This window comes from Halichoeres trimaculatus, unplaced genomic scaffold (genome assembly GCF_033239565.1).
Source record: "Halichoeres trimaculatus isolate MK-OKI-2021-1 unplaced genomic scaffold, fHalTri1.1 fHalTri1_scaffold_8, whole genome shotgun sequence".
NCBI classification, from domain to species: Eukaryota; Metazoa; Chordata; class Actinopteri; order Labriformes; family Labridae; genus Halichoeres; species Halichoeres trimaculatus.
The window spans coordinates 20795722-20814354 of NW_027437186.1; the positions used below are offsets into that span (position 1 = coordinate 20795722).

The 18633-nt window shown below is 38.4% G+C and overlaps 2 protein-coding genes across 8 annotated transcripts in view; one reads left to right on the forward strand and one right to left on the reverse strand.

Moving 5' to 3' along the window:
- ccdc88ab (coiled-coil domain containing 88Ab) overlaps positions 1-3385 on the reverse strand; it is a 69252-nt gene extending 65867 nt beyond the window's left edge. For 4 of the 7 annotated variants that reach the window (XM_074676437.1, XM_074676435.1, XM_074676436.1 and 1 more), the window contains exons 1-2: positions 2692-3385; positions 2448-2548 (exon numbers count right to left, since the gene is read on the reverse strand). In XM_074676437.1, the coding sequence (XP_074532538.1) occupies positions 2448-2548; positions 2692-2754 (164 nt within the window). In that variant the 5' untranslated portion in view covers positions 2755-3385. The remainder of the gene's footprint in view (positions 1-2447; positions 2549-2691) is intronic. The other 3 variants (XM_074676440.1, XM_074676439.1, XM_074676438.1) reach the window with 1 other exon arrangement.
- A 7066-nt stretch (positions 3386-10451) lies between these two features.
- pnpt1 (polyribonucleotide nucleotidyltransferase 1) lies at positions 10452-18043 on the forward strand. Its single transcript, XM_074676525.1, has 28 exons — positions 10452-10710; positions 10962-11022; positions 11282-11356; positions 11569-11674; positions 11754-11803; positions 11891-11954; positions 12033-12080; positions 12179-12292; positions 12970-13156; positions 13345-13396; positions 13640-13697; positions 13843-13939; positions 14024-14126; positions 14307-14377; positions 14477-14513; positions 14622-14688; positions 14797-14886; positions 15031-15084; positions 15392-15501; positions 15630-15701; positions 16038-16101; positions 16213-16296; positions 16409-16492; positions 16608-16714; positions 16803-16858; positions 16996-17074; positions 17161-17208; positions 17301-18043. Exons 1-28 carry the CDS (start codon positions 10592-10594, stop codon positions 17454-17456), a joined length of 2313 nt encoding a protein of 770 aa, XP_074532626.1. The 5' UTR covers positions 10452-10591; the 3' UTR covers positions 17457-18043.
- Positions 18044-18633: the final 590 nt, after the last annotated feature.

Genomic DNA, 18633 nt, shown 5'->3' on the forward strand with positions numbered 1-18633 from the left:
CCCAGGTTCTCTCCCCTTCTTTCTCCCATGGTGTCCTGACGACAACTGCTGCCAGTCTGTCTGCCATGTCTGCTGCTATGGCCATAAAGAGACGGTGAGACAGAAACACTAAAGCTTACAGTACAACAGCTGACACCGCCGGTGGAATATGTTCAAAGCTCAAGTTTCTTAGACTTGAGTAGAGCAGGTGTGAGTTTGCTAACTTTCATCTACTGGTGCTTGTGATTTTTAGTGTGTCTGATTCAACGATTTAAGCCGTGCCAGAGCTGAAGGCTAACCTTTAAGCATGTCCGGATCAATCACAAGCAGTGTAATACCAACTAACAGTTACCACATTTCAAGCTCTCTCAAAGAGAAAGAGATAGAAAACTGGGAAGTGGATAGAATGCAACCCTGGCTAATTACTCCATACAACTCATCAAGTTAAGTTGGTCAACCTATTCCAGGTTTTAGCTACTTGTACTATGGGTAAAAGAGTGATTTTCTTTTTCAGAAAAACTGAATTCACTCAGATTCAGTCCCTCTATACAAGTTTCCCAGGGATAACTGCAAAATTTGGATGAATTATGAGCTGTGATGTGTGTTTAAGCTGATGAAACAGTCTATTTTGGTGCTGGGAAGCTGGGAGAGGCAGACAAAGAGCAGTCTCACCAACACAACATCTGACCAATACTGTAGGCCTTTTGTGTGGGAGGGTGGCTGGGCAAGACGACTACCAACAGCTGCCTCGGTCTGAAACGAAATGCACTGAAGAAAACACCCCAGATACACAAACTCCCACACACACACACACACAGACACACTGAAGCCCTGCAGAAAAGTGCACACGTTTATAAACGCACAGGGCTGGCAATCCCTCACATCCTGTCAGGCGATCACTAAGCCAGTTCATTAAAGACCAAGCATCAAACTAAGCATGGAATAAAATCCTGTCCATCTCATTCCATTTATTTGCAAACAAAGCCCTTCCTCGGTGCAGTCAAACACCTCAGGCTCAGTAAACTAGCTTTGAGTTTGCCTTATGCATACCACCCTCTGGCTCATTCTTTGCTTCCTCTCTATCTCATTTAAAGGATTTTGGCAAATCATTTTCTCTCTTGCTCTCTCCTCCAACCCTTCCCCCTCGTATCTTTCTGGTTGCTTTCCAGTATCCAACATCCCATAGGGCAAGATGCTCTAAAAATACTGACGAATTGTTCATCATTTTACAGCGACTGTGGGTGGAAGAGGAAAGGCACCCAAGTTGTCCAAGTGAACCTGCACTGCCCTCCCTTAAACGCCTGTCTTTTTTTAAAAGGCCTCCTCTGAGAGTGGGGATGCAGCCTGGAGGAAGAACAGGGGAAGCAAGAAAAACAAGCATGGGAAATAAGAGATGGAAGTAGGAGCTGAAACATGAAGGTAGGCAGCTTAGTAGGGTGACACAGCAGAGCAGCAGGAGGTCAGAGTGGGAGGAGGAGGACAACAAACTTGGGACAGGAAACAGGAAGTCAGTATTAATCAGCTCCTCATGCAATGCAGATAAAGATGACCCCTTCAAAAGAGATTCATGTAAAGAAACCACAGATTTATATATGGGACACAAACCTCATCTCATTGATGAATAAACATCAGCGTAGGTGAGCTGTCAAAGCTATCTCTTAAATGCAGCATGTTATAATCTCTTGGTTAAGCACTTTTCCAGCTAAAGAGTAAATGCTGACAGTGTGGAGTGTAGCATTAGAGGAAAATGTGAAAAAAAGCCATGTGAGCAGGAAGTAGCTGCTTTAAGCCAGACAAAGGAATGGAAAGCTGTCTACTGGCATACTATTTGTCAGGAGACTGGAAATAATGGATATCTAATGCCTCATCCTCCCCGAGTAGCACTTCTCTCTCCCAATAAAACAATCTGCACCCACTTCCCTTTTGAATGCAATAAAACAAACAAATGTGTGCCTGTAATGCTGTGTCATCTGCATCGACCTTCTGCAGCTACCAGTGGTTGTCTCCTTAAGGCTACTATTTCCAGTTTAATCCTTGGCACAGCAGGGAAACGTGAGCAGAGTAGCTTCCAGGGGCGGGGTGTCGAACAGTCTGCTGCAGATGACAGAGTAGGGGTGACTGGGGAAAAAAAAACACAGCTACTGGAAGCTGTGGAGCTGCCTCCTGCACCCATGGATGCTTGTGGTTGGGTGTAGCACACGACCGAAAAGGATCCTAACAATAACTGTCCGCAGAGATTTCTGACAGTGTGACCCCCATCAATGCCCCCAATACAGAGTCCCTTTGTGCTTAGCCTACATTCACTTCAGCAGGCAATTTCAAGTGCTGGGCAGGGAATGTAGAACAAATTGAACATGTCTATAGAGGTTGCTGTGTAATGCAAGATATGTATTTAAGTAGGTTTGGTCACTTCAGTGGCTCAGGTAGGAGGTGTTCTGATTTGTCTGTAATGTTACTGTATTACTTACATCTCCAGCATGATCTCATTCAGGTAAATCCCATCCACCAATTCCACATATTCTGATAGTTTGGAGCCATCGGTTACTGTCGGTTGCCCAACTGTCTTCACCTGAAAACATACGGGACAATGCAAATACCGATAGGCATTAAGACGATCAATAAACGCTTGTATGAGATGCCTTCATAGGGTAGGGCTGTTTAATTAGCAAGCTTAAGCTACGTTTGAATAGATAATTAGCAAGGGGAGCTTACCCAGCAGACCAGGGGCGACAGCATAAACTGCTCCAGCAGAGGGGTGAAAATCTCGCTTTCCATATTTTCCAGAGCAACTGGGCCCCGTTTATTTCAGCAGATGTGGGGGAAAAAGACCACAGCGCACTCCTTTGGAAATGTATGTGTTTGTTTCGGCTCCACTCATGTAGTTGATTCAATTAAATCAACGCTCATTTTGGCTAGCGGCCACTCAAACACGTCCGGGGTTTCTTAGAGGGGGAAAAAAAAAAAACCTTAATCCACAATTTTCTCGACACAACCCAGCTGTTTCAAGATGCCACCGGCTGGGTTTGGTTACCTCCGGAGAAGAACAAGGAATTACATTTTGTTTGCAAAATGTAACATTTCTTCCAGCGTCCGAGTTACGCTAGCTATCTACAGAAGAGAGGGTGGAAAGACTACATGAGACCTGAGCCAGGTACGCTTTATGCTAGCAGCTTGGAAAAATGACCGTTACTGGCACAGATGAGAGAGGGAATCTTGACTGCAAACTTTCCTCCGCCGCAAATAAAAATAAGGGAATATCCAGTGAGTAAAATCCAGATGTTGAAGGTCCCGGGGGGAAACGTAAGTTAACTCCTCAAAATAAATGTAAAGTCATTTCTGGCCGCTTATTTCTCATGCCTCTCTCTGCCTCTGCTCAAATACAGCATTCAAATGAGCAGGAGTGGAGAGGATGACTGGAGGACACTTAGGACCGCCTCCTCTCTGCCTCTCATGTGCATCTCCCTCCGCCTCCATGCTGTGAAAGAAAAATAGGGCACTAATCAAAGCATCGCTTTATTTCATGATTTCTTTTCGTGTCCTTGGTGTCGGAAAATGGCTAATGGAAAATACATTTGTACTCATGATTAAATCAAGGTTATGACTGCTGTAGACATAATTGTTATGGTTAAGTTGCAGTTCTAATATTGTTATAATTTATAGCACACTTTTTTTTTTTCTACACCACTTATTTTCAAGGAAGTTCTGTCGGTTCATGCATACTGTACCTTTGTCTGCCTCACCTACTGCATTGAGTGCAGGTGGCCAAATAGTAAGCTGCTGACACCTGGTGGGTAATGTAGAAAGAGACTACTGTACATGTACAGTAAATTTAAGGAGCCAAATCCAACAGAGCCACACTTTGATGGTTTCAAAAAGTTTTAAAAAAATAATAATAATAAATAAAAATAAAAAGTTGTTTTAAAAAAAAATCGATGTTTCAAATAAGTGATATGTGTACTTCTCTATGTGGGAAAAAGTAAAGGCCTGCAGATGACCATTTCTACTATTCAATCAGTTGGAAAATCAGGATTAATCAATAGCTATTTGTCTGAGGATTGTGAAAAACGTCAATGAGCGTGTCCTGCTGACATGCCCAAATGTCTTGTTTCATGGATGATACAGAAGTAATCAGTGTACAAAGATATATAAAGAACAGAAAAAGGCCACCCTTAAGGAAGTGAGATAAAAAAAAAAACTGTCTTTATCTCATGAAGTGTGATAAAAACTGGTTAATCCAAGATCAAAAACTAGTCGGTGATTGATTTAACAGTAATCAACTCCTCCAGCACTTGTGCATCTTATCAGCAGATTAAGAAGACAGTCTTAAAACATATCCTGCAGGATTTTGTTAATCTATGGAATCAATCTTCTGATCACAAGAGGTGTAATTCGGGGAAGAAAAACTGGGTAATTTTGCAGCACAGGGACTAAAATGTTACATTCCTTGAAAACAATTCTAAAGCAGAGTAAAGGGAGTTTCTTCAACTCATTCAGATTTTGAACAAGAAATGCATTTTAAACTCCAGTTTAATCCTGCAGCAGCCACTTTTTAAACCCACAGTATCTGCTTGGCAGCCAGATTATGACCAAATGATAAATCCAGACCTATACACCCTTTCAGTGTGGAGGTAGAAGACACCTAATCAACATCTGATGAATGGCTCTGGTGGTGTGAAAAGGGAGCAGAGGTAATCTGGCCTCAAAGCTAATTAAAACACAATCAATTGATTTGGGACCTGGGGACCTGGGTCACCTCTCAGACTTGAATGAATAGATAATAACTTCTACTGAATAAGCACTTTTCAGCTGAAGCTGCAGCTCTGAGGTTCTCATTTGCATGCATCATAACAGTCGCTGTGGTTGGTGCTTCAGCTTGAGGCTAAACAGAAAAAGGTCCTGAATAGACCTGTTGTGTCTTGTTTTCTGCAAAACATGTTTGGCATAAGATCAGTTACAGCACATCAGGGGGTTACACAGCATGAATATCAATGTCTTCAAACTGCAATGAAAAACCTGTAATATCTGTAATCTTTTCAAAAAACATACAGCTACTACTTACCAGGCTTTGCCATTCATTTTAGATGTTAAGTTTGTAAGACATCCAATCTGGCATCTGGAAAAAAGCTTCGCCATTGATGTGTTTAAAAGTACAGTGTGTTCCTGTATGTCTCTGCAGTTGTAGCACCGGTTTGGAAAAAGATCTGACTTGTAAGCACAGCAAAAGTTCTGTTAAGGACTTCCCTCTTGACTGTCTTTAAAACCAAATGTTCAACACGAAGAACAACAAGAAGTTTGACAAGATAACTGTTTTTGTAGAAATGCTCAAACACCACATGTTATTCACTCATATTCCAGCATTTATATATAATTCTTACGTTTTATATTAATTTGGAAATACAATGAAGCTCTCAATAATGTAGTTTTAGGTCCACGAGTGAGCCTGGTTGAAACATAATGCAACACTGCCACTACTCTGGTGAGAGTTAGGTTAAGGGAGGAGAGGGTTATGCAGTCAGAAATGCGCAATACCTTTTGTTGCATTAAACTGTGTTTGTTCTTTTTTTATTTAAAAGTAAAAAGAAGCACTTTAAATATTTCATTTTAAATTCAATACATTTGTTTCTTAATCTAAAATGATGTAAAAAACCCCAATGTTTTTTATATAAACTTTTCAAGCTCTGCCTCCACAGGAATGTATGTGAGTGTTTTTTGTCAGTGGTCTGGCAGCAAACAAGCCCACATCTCTTATTAGATTATAATTCAAATGTGTCTGGGTCTGGATGAAATACAAACACATGATACCCTTAATTTGGTCCCTCTGACAAAGCCAAAAAGAGGAGCCTGGATGAAGATAAAACAAAAATAACATCACTTCTGAATAAAAAATGTCTTTATCTTTGAGTCTCCACTCACAGGTCTGTGGATTGTTTTGGAAATTCTCACCGGTAATCAAACAAGCTAAACTTATCTCAGTGGTGTATAGTAAAAGGAAAAATGTCTTCAGAATTTACTTTGAATTCAATCACCCTAGCAGCCAAATTAACACTGACACAGATAATGGGAACTCTTTGTGGTTCATTGCTCGCCTGTTTTTCACACAGCATCAGCACACTTATGTTTTGCTCAATTACTGCGTGGGATTAGATGAATATTTTGTGTGGCCCAGCGTGATTATGTTTCTGTGTTAGCACTTAACGTGCAAGTGTGGGATTCATTAACCTTGAGCTGAACAGGGTGCTCCTGCCTCTTTCATAGTCAGTCCATTAATCAGGATGCTTTTAAGAAGTTTTCTGTTACAAAGCAGCATCCATCTCCGGCTAATGACTCAGTAATTGTAACAGCATTCTTCACAAACACACTCAGCAATGAAAAAAAGAAATAGCACCCAGAGGAAACCCGCCACCCATCTCTTTTGGCTCAAACTCTACACAACTAGTAGAAACACATGAAAATATGGCCTTAATGTAGTTTCGGGTTAAAAACTCCAGCATCTCCTACTCTGAAATTAACAACAGGAGGATAAAATCTCTGCTGCCTTTTCCTTCCCCCTTCTTTCAGTTTTCAAAATGTGGCTTCAGTTTCCTGTTAGTTATTTCACAGGAATTTACAAGTCACCACAAACATTTTCATTCAGTGCTGTGCTGATCACTCATGGTTCAGAATGCAGGGAAAGCTGACGAATGCTGACAAGAATGGTGTGTACAGAACCCCCCTCCCCCCAAAACCAGCAAAGAATTCATATTGACCTACTAGAGTAAGACTGGGATGATGCACATGAGGGTAGTTTCATTCCTTTCTGCACTTGAGAAATAAACCCTCATACAAGCAGTCACACAGACATGTCCAAACCAAGCATCAAATTCTGTGAGAAGTCTGTAGCTAGTTATGAAACAAACTAATACCAGTTACTTTTGAGCGACAAGGTTGAGAACATTGTTTGTTGCAATAAAAAACACTCACTGTTGCTTGGTGGTCAATTTTGTGAAATGTGGTGTAAAAGAAAAAAGTGGGTATTTTGGGAATGTTGTCAAAGACTTCACATTGTTCAGCAAGCATGTTTTCATGATAGCAACAGTACCAAGAGTCACTTTTTTTTTTTTTTTTTTTTTACCAAGATTTAAGGGCTGACCTCTACTATTGAAGTAGTGGTCATCCTAACCATCCACTCTATCTTTGTCTATCTCTGTCCTGTGCTGCTATGGGAAATCAATTTAAGCCTCTACTTTGAATGATTAAGACCCCGGTGGCATGGTCAAAGCTTAATTGCAAAACTACACAGAATGTGGGATATACATCTATCAATTCCTGATAAATATATTTTTCATTCATAAAGGCATAAAGAGACATCACATTTGTATTTTTATGGTAGCAGTTTAGTTATTTGTCTTTTAATCTCAAACAGCAATATTTGTGCGAAAAATTTATAGACTATCAGCAAACTAATAGACACTTCTTTTTTATCACCTTTTCCCAGATTGCAACCTTTTTTAAGGCTTGCATTGTAATATTTTGTTGTTTGAGAACTATCTGAGCCTGTTGATATTTTTCTCTCCTTTATGGATCATTCAACCCCATGTAGACCAAAGCAGTCTTAGGTTCTCAAGATGAGCCTAAATGACCATGCAAGCCTTGAGATGAAAAAGTAATCATCTCGTTGCATGCTAGGCCTAAGGGCTTTAAATCACTCTATCAGCCCCCTGTCTGAGAGGATTTTTAGATCAACAACCCTGCAGGGAGTATATTAATTAATTCAGGGGTCAAAGTTTTAATGAAACAACTTAAATCACTCTTTGTTTAGAAATATTTCATCGTTGGATAGCTGTTCTGCTGGAAATCAGTTCCCCTAATTTGAAGAAAAGGATATGAGAATAGGAACTTTATTCTAATGTGATTGATCAGCTCTGCTTAAGCATGTTGTTGTGCATGTATCATACAAGTCAAGTAAACGTAATCTTCCACTCATATACAAACAGTTTATGCAATCAAAAATGAACAATCCTGTGAAGTTAATCGACTATCTGAGCCTCATACTAAAAGAGGAAGTAGCTCAGGTCAGAAAATCATGAAGATTTTTTTGTAAAATAAAAATCATTCTTCGAAGAATTCAATCTGTCAAACAAGCTCCAAATCCACTTTCTTGTAAAAGAGCAAGACCTTATTTTGTGTGACCTTACAGTCTGTATTAATTCAATTACCACACCAAGTCACTATGAACTGCTTCATCACTGGTACCTTCAGGGTTTAAAATGTCACTAATAGCCAAGGGGGAATGGATCAAATTAGTGGTTCCCCAGTGACGTATGTCTTTTAACCACAGAAGAACAGAGATGAATACAGGGAAATTCACTGTTGATGACATTTTGGAAACATGCATAATTTTCCAAAGCCTTGATAATCAAAAAAATACACGTCAAAGGTTTACACAAATAAAAGAATCTGTTCATTTATGCTGTTATGGGATGTTCAAGATGTGAAATAATCTACTACTATAAACCCCACCCTTGCTGAAAATCCTGTGAAATCTGTTTGTGAGCGTGTGTGTTCCTGTGTGTGTAACAGAGATCAGTCCAGGGTGCTTGTAGGCCGTCCTCCTGTTACCTCTTCAAACACTGGAGCAAAGAAAGTACTTTAACCTCTCAACTTCTGATCTGATTAAAGCAAACAAACACCAGAGCTAATCTTACTGGAGAGAAAATCATTAAAGGCTGGAAAGATAGAAAATCAACTTGAGACAAAAAGTCTGTTTGGATTTTTGTAACATCATCATCAATTTCTGCCAGCTAAGGCTTGTGTTTTGAAAAGTAAATGAAGAACTAGTGCGTCTTATCTTTAATCAACAATTTTGCACTGATTCCTTGCATTTTTCCACCTCACCAGTCAATACTTCAAAGATCTCTGCAACATGGATAAGAAGTTTGATAACAGGTTGATGCACTGTAAATTTGATTTTAACAGACAACCATTTATTTCAATAATGAGTGATTGGCATCAACACATTTATATATAAAGGTTAAATAAAAGATAAAACAGAAGAAAATTCTCTCAAGTCTCAAAGCAACTCAGCATCAGCAGTCTACCACAGAACACTGTCTGGTCCATTACGCACTAAAAGACGATGGCTCTGCTTGGTAATAATGAGATCTCAATGTGTCCTGGAGCCATGGAAACAAGATTACACTGGCAGAAACCTCTGTAATAATAGGAAAGTGTAGTGCTTGCGTTTTCAGTGTGGGAGTTTACAAAAAATCTGCTATTCCTCCCTGCAATTAGCCTGAGTGGGAATGTGATTGTGTGCGCAATAGTGCGTGCATGTGCGAAAGTAATCCAGAGTGTTAAAGGTGCTGTTAACACTCATCTGTTGCCATAACAACTGCAGTAGCCCCACTGTTAGTGAGCTGGCTCACTGTCTGGCTGGAGGGCTCTCTGGCTGGAGGACTCTCTGACTGGAAAGCTTACTTCCAGGCTGAGAAAGCAAGGTCATCCATTTCCAGACTGATGTTCTGATACAAAAATAAACTGGCTGTTTGAAAGCAGAGTCTGGTCAGACAGTATAACAGTTGGAACAGTTTTTTTTTTGTATAGAGGAGCTTACAATTGATGTAGAGAACATAAAAACACACACATTTGTTGAAACATATTTTAAATGTCACTGATGGTTTATCAATGTTTATAAGTAAAATGGTTGTTTAAAGCATCATTTTTTAACTGGAAGTAAATATTCAAAACTGAGCTCTATTTAAAAAAAATAATTCATGTAAAGCTTCTTTACATTGGTATAATGACTGTAATGCCAGGGAGCTGGTTCGTCAGAATGTTACCTGTTCTTAAATATGATCTTAAAACCTGACACCTAGCGGTGGTGATTTAAAACTGCACACACTATATTTTGCCCTTTCAAAAGACTTTTTTTTTTTTTTTTTTTTTTTTTTTGATGGGACAAATTCTCACACACAAAAATATCATTGGAATGATTAAATGAAGTTTTCAAGTATGAGTATGCGTTATTTCACTCACACTTTTGCAAGAATCATTCATATGTATCCCTCAAAAAAAGTGCAAGACAAAATTAGAAGAGACTTAATTGATCCCAGGGCGAAACAAACTTGTAGCGGCATTCAATGTGAGCAAGTAAAAATAAATCACAATTAATTAGTATCAATAAAAATTAAACATATAAAAAGAATATAGTTGGTAAATATAAATCAAAGTTTTTCGTGAATGATAAGGCAAGATAGGACTGTAACTTTTTAAAATTTAATCTCTGTGTGTGTGTCTTATAATAATAATAATAATAATAATAATAATAATAATAATAATAATAATAATAATAATAATAATAATAATAATAATAATAATAATAGATTTTAGTAAATAACATGCTATACGAGAAAAGCGTCCGCTGGATAGTTAAACTGGAACCGTTGGGAATCGGGGTAGTACGGACATATTTGATGTTGCACATTTACTGAGCCGGGCCCAGCTGTCCAATCAGAAGGCGCGTCGCTTCTACGTCACACCATGCACTGAACTGTCATGGAAGCCTCCACGCGCAGAGTGAAACTGTAAAGGCTCTTGTTGTATTTTCATTATTTCGTTTTTGTTTGCCTCAGAAATGAGGTATTTACTAAGACTTGGGCACTCGTTTGCCCGCCTTCATGTCCGTTTAAATCACCAAAGTGTTTACAGCAGCCACTGTAACCCAAACAGCCTGGGAGTGGACCTTGGCGAAAAGTGAGTTGACTTTCCCAGTTTCCATTTACCTTTAACTATCGTCAACAGAAATGCACGGTAACTTTCACTTTCAATGACATCTGTGATGCTACCCAAGTGTATTTCTTGTTCCACCGTCATTAGTTGTATTTATTTGGTTCTGAATGACACCCAAAATAGATGTGAATGTATCGAAGGGACACAGACTGCGTTTATAATTGACAGTTGTTCTGCAACTCTAACGTTTTAATCTTGTCTTATTAATCTTGCAGAAAACTTGAGATCTCCTCTGGGAGGTTGGCTAGATTTGCTGATGGATCTGCTGTAGTAAAGGTATTGAAAAGTTGTCATCTGTCCTCCCTTTTCCATATGTTTTAGTCATTAACTGTTTTATAACATCTCTGTATTTCCTTCCTACTGTATGTGCACACGTACTAAACATCTTGTTCAACCATGAATGTTGCATATTTGACATTTTGGGTAAAAATATACATTTCCTGCAGCACACTAATGCTAATTTAGGCTGATTTGTTTTTTAAACATGCTTTTTTTTTTTTTTTTGTAACATCTGGTTCTTTCTCTCTCTTCATAGCTGGGAGAGACCTCGGTGATGGTGACTGCAGTGAGCAAAACAAAACCTTCTCCATCACAGTTCATGCCTCTTGTGGTATGGTATAATCAGAACCAGCTTTGTTATTAGAGTCAAATGCAAAGATGTTTATCATTGGTGCATTCTCTCTTTTCTGATTATCTTATTCAGATGTATTTTTCTATAGTTTTGTGGCATTTTGGGGAAATTATGTGAGTCATGCCTTTGAAAACATTTGGGCGGCAAATTTCTAGACTGTGAAATAAATGAATGTCTGCTTCAATGAATAGGTGGATTATAGACAGAAAGCAGCTGCTGCTGGTCGAATCCCCACCAACTATCTGAGGCGAGAGCTTGGCACCACAGACAACGAGATCCTCACTAGCAGGCTAATAGGTGACACACTGATGTTTTGATGTGTATGCTACTAATCCAAGTTCTTCAAATAACACTGCACTGTGTTTTCTCTCCTCAGACAGGTCAATTAGACCACTGTTCCCTCCTGGTTACTTTTATGACACCCAGGTCAGCTCAGATTAAAGATATTGCTCTCTTTTCTTGGTTTACAGAGATGATTTTGATGTGAATTCCTCTCCGTTTTTTACTCTGCAGATTCTATGTAACCTGTTGGCAGTTGATGGCGTCAATGATCCAGATGTGCTGGCTATCAATGCTGGTAGGTTCTTGTCCAGTCACCCATGTTTTTATTGAGCTTAGCATTTTACATTCTTAACGACAACTATTTTTCTTTCAGCTTCTGCTGCTCTGTCTCTGTCTGACATCCCCTGGAATGGACCCATAGGTAGGCCGTAACAAGTTTTAAACTCGTTAATTTTCAGTTTGTCATTTTTAAATTATAATAGGCTTGTTTAAATTTGGCTTGGTGACATATTTTTCCAGGAGCTGTACGTGTTGGCCTAATAGATGACGAACTAGTGGTAAATCCTACCAGAATAGAAATGAATTCCAGCACACTGAACCTGATTGTGGCTGGAGCTCCCAGCAGTCAAGTTGGTAAGTTAGTAAAAACATCAGGAGAAACAAGGAAGTTCATTTCAACTAAATTTAGGATTGACATAATAAAATCTCAGAGGTCAAACTTATAACATCGCATTGCAAAAATATAACTGTGCAAAACTCTAAGTTTTGGCATTTTGTTTTTGCAAAAAAATAGCAGTTAAAATGTTGAACATTGACATAATTGGTGCATTCGATCAATATAATAATAGTAAACATTACTGAGTCATACTTTATGTTCAGAATGCTGCGTGTGGTAATGTGCTGCTATACACAATCCTTATCTATGTAGGTTCCAAAAATGTTAGGGATGTTAAAACAGATTTCAGTATGTATTGTGTGGTATATTAAAAGAAATGGCAATAAAAATGTGACATCTGCCACATTATTAAATGATATAACATTTTTTTTCTCATCAGCAAGCTAATGTAATGAAACTCATTGGTGTTACATCACATTGTTTAAAGCTATAGCTTGTTTCAACAGTCTATTGAGTCAACAGCAGTTTTCAGAGTTTCAGTTGAGCCGACTTCAATGTGTATAACATCACGATGAACACACTCCACATCTACAAAGTTCAGCTCACTCTTGCAGGTTATCAAGCCTGTCTTCTGTCCCTCTTTGTGCGTATTTCATCATACTGTGCTTCTAAACCATTCGTTTTTGTCTGTCAGTGATGATTGAGGCATCAGCTGAGAACGTGCTGCAGCCGGATTTTTGCAAAGCGGTGAAGTTTGGAGTCAAATACACCCAGCAGATCATTATGGCCATCCAGCAGATGGTTCGAGATCAGAAGATTACCAAGCGCAACCCTGTTAAGGTCTTCAGTGCCCCAGCTTACATGCTGGAACATGTTAGACAGTAAGTCCCGTAATGAATCCATTTTTATACTTAAGCTTTCAAACATTTGTCCTAAATCAAAGTAGTTTGTCAATTACATAGAAAACATATTAGACTTGCCTGTTGGGCTAAATAAATGAGTAGTAAAATAGGAATATTAGAATAATACATGATAGTTTTAACATGATTTCCCTTTATTTTGCATACAGATGTGCTTCTGAAAAGATATATGCTATTTTCACAAACTACACTCACGACAAGGTAAAATCTGTTCTCCCTCCATCTGCTTATTCAAAGTTATCTCTTATCTTTACATCTGAATGCTCCCATGTGGATTCATCATTGAAGACTTTTTTTCCCTTTTTTGTTCATCATTAAGTTAAAACAGGATTCAGAACCTTCACTGTTTTCTTGTCTGTCTTTTAAAAGTTTAATGCATTTCAGCGTATCGCCTCAAGAACACTTAGAGTTCTCAACTTATCACGTCCTCATTTGTCATCTTAGATTTCACGAGATGAAGCTATCAACAAAGTTCGGCTAGAAACTGAGGAGAGCCTCAAAGGTAGATCTTGCTAAACATTTTATTAAACCTGTTTCTTAATCTTCAGAAATACATTTGTTTTTGTTATTTTTTGTACATAATTTTGGGGAAAAAAATGTCGCATTTTGCCAGCTGAACTTTCTAAATTAATGTCCTCCATGTGTAGAGAACTTCAGCAATGCAGAGCCATTTGAAATCATCGAATCCTTTAACATTGTGTCCAAGGAAATCTTCCGAAATTTGGTGCTTAATGAGTACAAGAGGTGAGCACTACCTACGACTGAATGTATATCCTTGTGACACGGGATTTACCTTCATAATTCATGCAAAAACTTTATTCTTTTTAGATGTGATGGGAGGGAGTTGACAGCTTTAAGAGACATTTCTTGTGATGTTAACCTCTTTAAACCTCTGCATGGCTCGGCTCTCTTCCAAAGAGGGCAAACACAGGTAAGTACAAGATTTATAAATCTCATTGATAGGTTTCAGTTTTATTAGAGTAGATACCACAGGGACAAACTTAAATGAAAGAGGTACAGTTGGAAGTTTGAATGATAGAATAATAAAAAAGAAAGGTGGTATTCAATTTACTGTTAAAATGCTGCTCAAGTGTTCCTACTCTCTGTTCAGGTATTATGCAGTGTCACATTTGATTCACTGGAATCTATTGTTAAAGCAGACACCATCACCACAGCTTTAAGGTAAGATCATCCCTCATTTTCACAGCACAAGTTTTACACACAAGTTTTAAAAGTTTTTTGGACAGATAAGCTTAACTTCCTGTTTCTGTTTTGTTCTAGTGGCATCAAAGACAAAAACTTCATGCTCCATTATGAAGTGAGTAAAATCTTATTTTTGTTTCTGAAGTTACACAGCTGACATTAGCTGCATGATACGGTAACATGAAGTTTATTCATTGAGCTTAAAATGAAACTTTGCTCTCAGTTCCCTCCGTATGCAACCAATGAGATTGGAAAAGTGGGAGGCATCAACAGAAGAGAACTTGGACACGGTTTGTTCCAGTTAATTCATCTTTTGCTCATACTTTGTGTGTGACAAACATTTCTCCCCATCAAAACTCTTATTGACAAAGGTCTGTGTTTGTGTTTTGTTCTTGTAGGGGCCCTGGCAGAAAAAGCTCTGAGACCAGTCATCCCCAAAGATTTCCCTTTTACTATCAGGGTCACTGCTGAGGTGCTGGAGTCAAATGGTGAGAGCAGTGACATGGCTTGTCGGCTCAGGAAATGTGTTCATTGTCTGGCAGGATGTCTCAGACAGGAACCTGAGGGACTGTGTCTGAATGCCTTTCTTTTTCTTGCCCCCTCTCTGTTTGCACCACTTTCTCTTCTTTCAGGATCCTCATCCATGGCTTCAGCATGTGGAGGCAGCCTCGCTTTAATGGATGCAGGTACTGTCGAATAATGAGACTACATTAAATTGTTTTTTTTTACTCCTGCTAGTGAAATAATGATAATAATAATATACAGTATATACACATTTATGTATTCTACCCCCTTTTGTTATGTATTTATGTCTCCCTTTGAGAGAGTTATATCTTGATTTAACAAAAACATACACAGTATTTCTCAGTGTAAATCCTAAAACTTGTGAACAAGAAATGGTATTTTCTGCCATGAAAATGTTCTTCAAACATTCTCATTCTCATTCACTAGCCACTAACTTGCAGTTAATGTTCCTCAATCTGGGTTTCCTAGGTGTTCCCATCACATCTGCTGTGGCAGGTGTAGCGGTTGGTCTCATCTCCAAAGCCAGTCCAGATAAACCTGCTGAAATCGAGGACTACAGATTACTGACTGATATACTGGTACACATTTTACTGCTTTAACATTAACCAGTGTGTAACAGACTTTCTAATTGTAAAAACTGATAATGAATAGAAACATTTGTAAATCATGCTCATGCTCAGTAAGCCAGTGATAACTCTCTAAACAGGGGATAGAGGACTATCTTGGAGACATGGACTTCAAAATGGCAGGAACAGCCAAGGGCATCACTGCTTTACAGGTACTGTGCCTGGTTACTTGTTACAAACATCTTAAAATTTTTGGCTCCAGCTAAAAAAAAAAAAAGATAATTTAGTATATAACCAGTTCCCCTAAAAAAAGTTACTACCCTATCAATTTTAAATGTTTGGTTGAATGTATTAAGTGCTGCATTGAGTTGACAGTTTATCTTCAGCTAATGCCACACTGTATTGAATAATCTTTATCAACAAAATCCTTTGAAAAATGTTAGTTCCACAGCTTTTTGATACAATGTCTTTTAACCAGTATTTTTAACTCTGAACCTCACATAAAGCCACCATTGTTCATATTTTACACATCTTTATTCAACTCCAAGGCTGATGTGAAGATCCCAGGTTTGCCTCTGAAGTTGGTCATGGAGGCCATACAACAGGCTACAGGTAACGTAAGCTTCAGCAACTGTGGGACTCAACATTTAAAGTTATGAAATGAAGTTTTCAAATAGTTTTTGCTGGATTAACAGCCATTGTTTCACTGATGTAATGTTTCAGTGGCAAAGCGTGGGATCTTGAATATAATGAATAGATGTTTAGCAAATCCAAGAGAGACGCAGAAAGACAACGGACCTCTTGTGGGTAAGTTTTGAGTCTGAAAATATATATTGGATTAAAGAAAAGGCACTTAATATCTTCTTCTGCCATTTTATTGTGTAAATCTGATGTAAAGTCAATTTTATTTTGTCTTCAGAAAATGTCAGGGTGCCTGTTTCTAAACGAGCACGGTTCGTTGGTCCGGGTGGCTATAACCTTCGCAAGCTTCAGGCACAAACAGGTAAAATCAAGTGTAAGCTTTATATCTGTCAGAATTGAAAACCCACACAGATTTGTGAACAGGTTTCCCCTTTTTTAAGTCCAAATGTATTGGTCTGTCTTTGTCTTGTCTTAAGGCGTCACAATAAGCCAAGTGGATGAGGAGACTTTTTCAGTTTTTGCACCAACACCTGGAGCGATGCATGAAGCCCAAGACTTCATCCGTGAAATCTGCAAAGATGATGTGAGTCTAACAGAATTAGTTTAACAAAGAATAATGGCTGCACATGTGTATGATAGGAGGTAACATGGATTTCTGTTTGGTGTTGCAGCAAGAACAGCAGCTGGAGTTTGGTGCCATCTACACCGCCACCATCACTGAAATAAGGTAATGCAACAATACTGTAATAGATATAAAAAATTATCTGATGCAAGTCTTGAGCACCTGTTGAAACAACAAACACAACAGGTAGCTCAGATATCTAGTGTTCAAACAGCTCATAATGGTTTCATGCTCTGCCATAGGGACATTGGCGTGATGGTGAAACTTTATCCAAACATGAGTGCCGTCCTGCTACACAACTCACAACTGGACCACAAACGGGTCAGTAAATTTGCCACTCATGCAATTTGCCTGTTTGTTGCTGACCTATTACTTCTACTAATTTCTTTATGTTTTTCTTTTTTTAGATTAGACATCCAAGTGCTTTGGGTTTAGAGGTGGGGCAGCAGATACAGGTACGTGTCAGCAATTACAATCTATGATCTGAAAAATAACCACCTTGTTAACACTCATGACTTCTTGTCTCTCACTGGACTTATGATTACAGGTCAAGTACTTTGGACGAGACCCAACAGACGGCCGAATGAGACTTTCAAGGAAGGTGCTTCATGCTCCTGCAGCAACACTCGTCAAGTCAATGAGTGAAAAACAGAGCATTTCCATGTCTTCCAGCAATGATGACAAGAGCAGCTCTGATTCATGATACCAGAAACAGAAGAAAGCTGGGTTTCCACCAGTGGATTTAAACTGGGTTGATTTTGCTACACACACTCCTTTTAAAAAATCTACCAATTGAAGAGCCACTGATGTGTTTGTAAGCTGACAGGATGCTGCACCTGAAGAAGTTTTACCCTTCATTTGTGGGTATAGATGTTGACGTCTACTACTGCTCTTCACTGAACTAGGATGGACCTCAGATGAACACTTGGATTGTTGGATATAAGAGCAGAAGACAAACATTTGTCACAATTATAAATCTTTTTTATTTTAAGGCATAGCCTGTATTGGTGTCTTCTCCTTTGTCAAGCTCCCTCATCAAAGATTGTGACATAGTGCAAATTGGAGCCCTCACAGCACATCTATTCACTTTTAAACATAAAGACAGTGAATCCAACAACACTGGTTTCGTTCTCATGTGGTTGTTCTGCCTTCAGTAGCATGAAACTTTAAATTTGGTGTCCTCAGTGCTACCATCAAGATGTGGACCAAAAGAGGGCAAAGTGTGATGGTGTATTTTTTTAATTGCATTGTTTGTGTTTTATTCAGACAATACAGTGTGTAACATGTAAATAAACCTATTAATATTTGCTTTCTTGAGTGAAGATTCTCTTTTTCTTATTATCAACAACCACAAAGACTAAACTCAAACAAATCCTGTTATACAGATTCCAGATTGAGAAGAAGAAAACCAAAAAAGAAATACACCTATGTGCAACAAATTGATATATATTACAATGGGTGACAACAGTTAATGACAAGAACATAACCTTAAAGATAATAAAACACAGGCAACAAGTTAAAAACGAAAAATGACACGGTAGTTGAGACATTTTAATGAAAACAAGTTGTGAAAAAGCTCATGTCAAAGTTTTAGTTATGTCAAAAGAATATAAGATAAGGAAAGCAAGGATATTCCTTTGTCACAATGGGAAAAAATATGGAGTTTAAGTCACAAACAAGTATGAAGGGAAGAGAAAACATTAAACAGAATAATTCTGTAAGTGTAGTCTCAGAAAAAAACATACATATCAAGCATAAGCTAACATTCACTGAAAAAAACCTCCTGAAAGATGTTTTTCCAAAGTACTTTGTAGTGGTCATTATTTTGGTGACATTTTATTGATTTGGTATCTTGAACTTTTGCGTGTTTTAACAAGGAC

Excerpts from the sequence above, each read along its gene's own strand:
- pnpt1 (XM_074676525.1), top strand. The coding sequence starts at position 10,592 with ATGAGGTATTTACTAAGACTTGGGCACTCGTTTGCCCGCCTTCATGTC. Across the intron at positions 15,085-15,391 it reads CCTCGCTTTAATGGATGCAG|GTGTTCCCATCACATCTGCT; the intron begins GTACTGTCGAAT and ends TGGGTTTCCTAG. Across the intron at positions 17,075-17,160 it reads CACAACTGGACCACAAACGG|ATTAGACATCCAAGTGCTTT; the intron begins GTCAGTAAATTT and ends TTCTTTTTTTAG.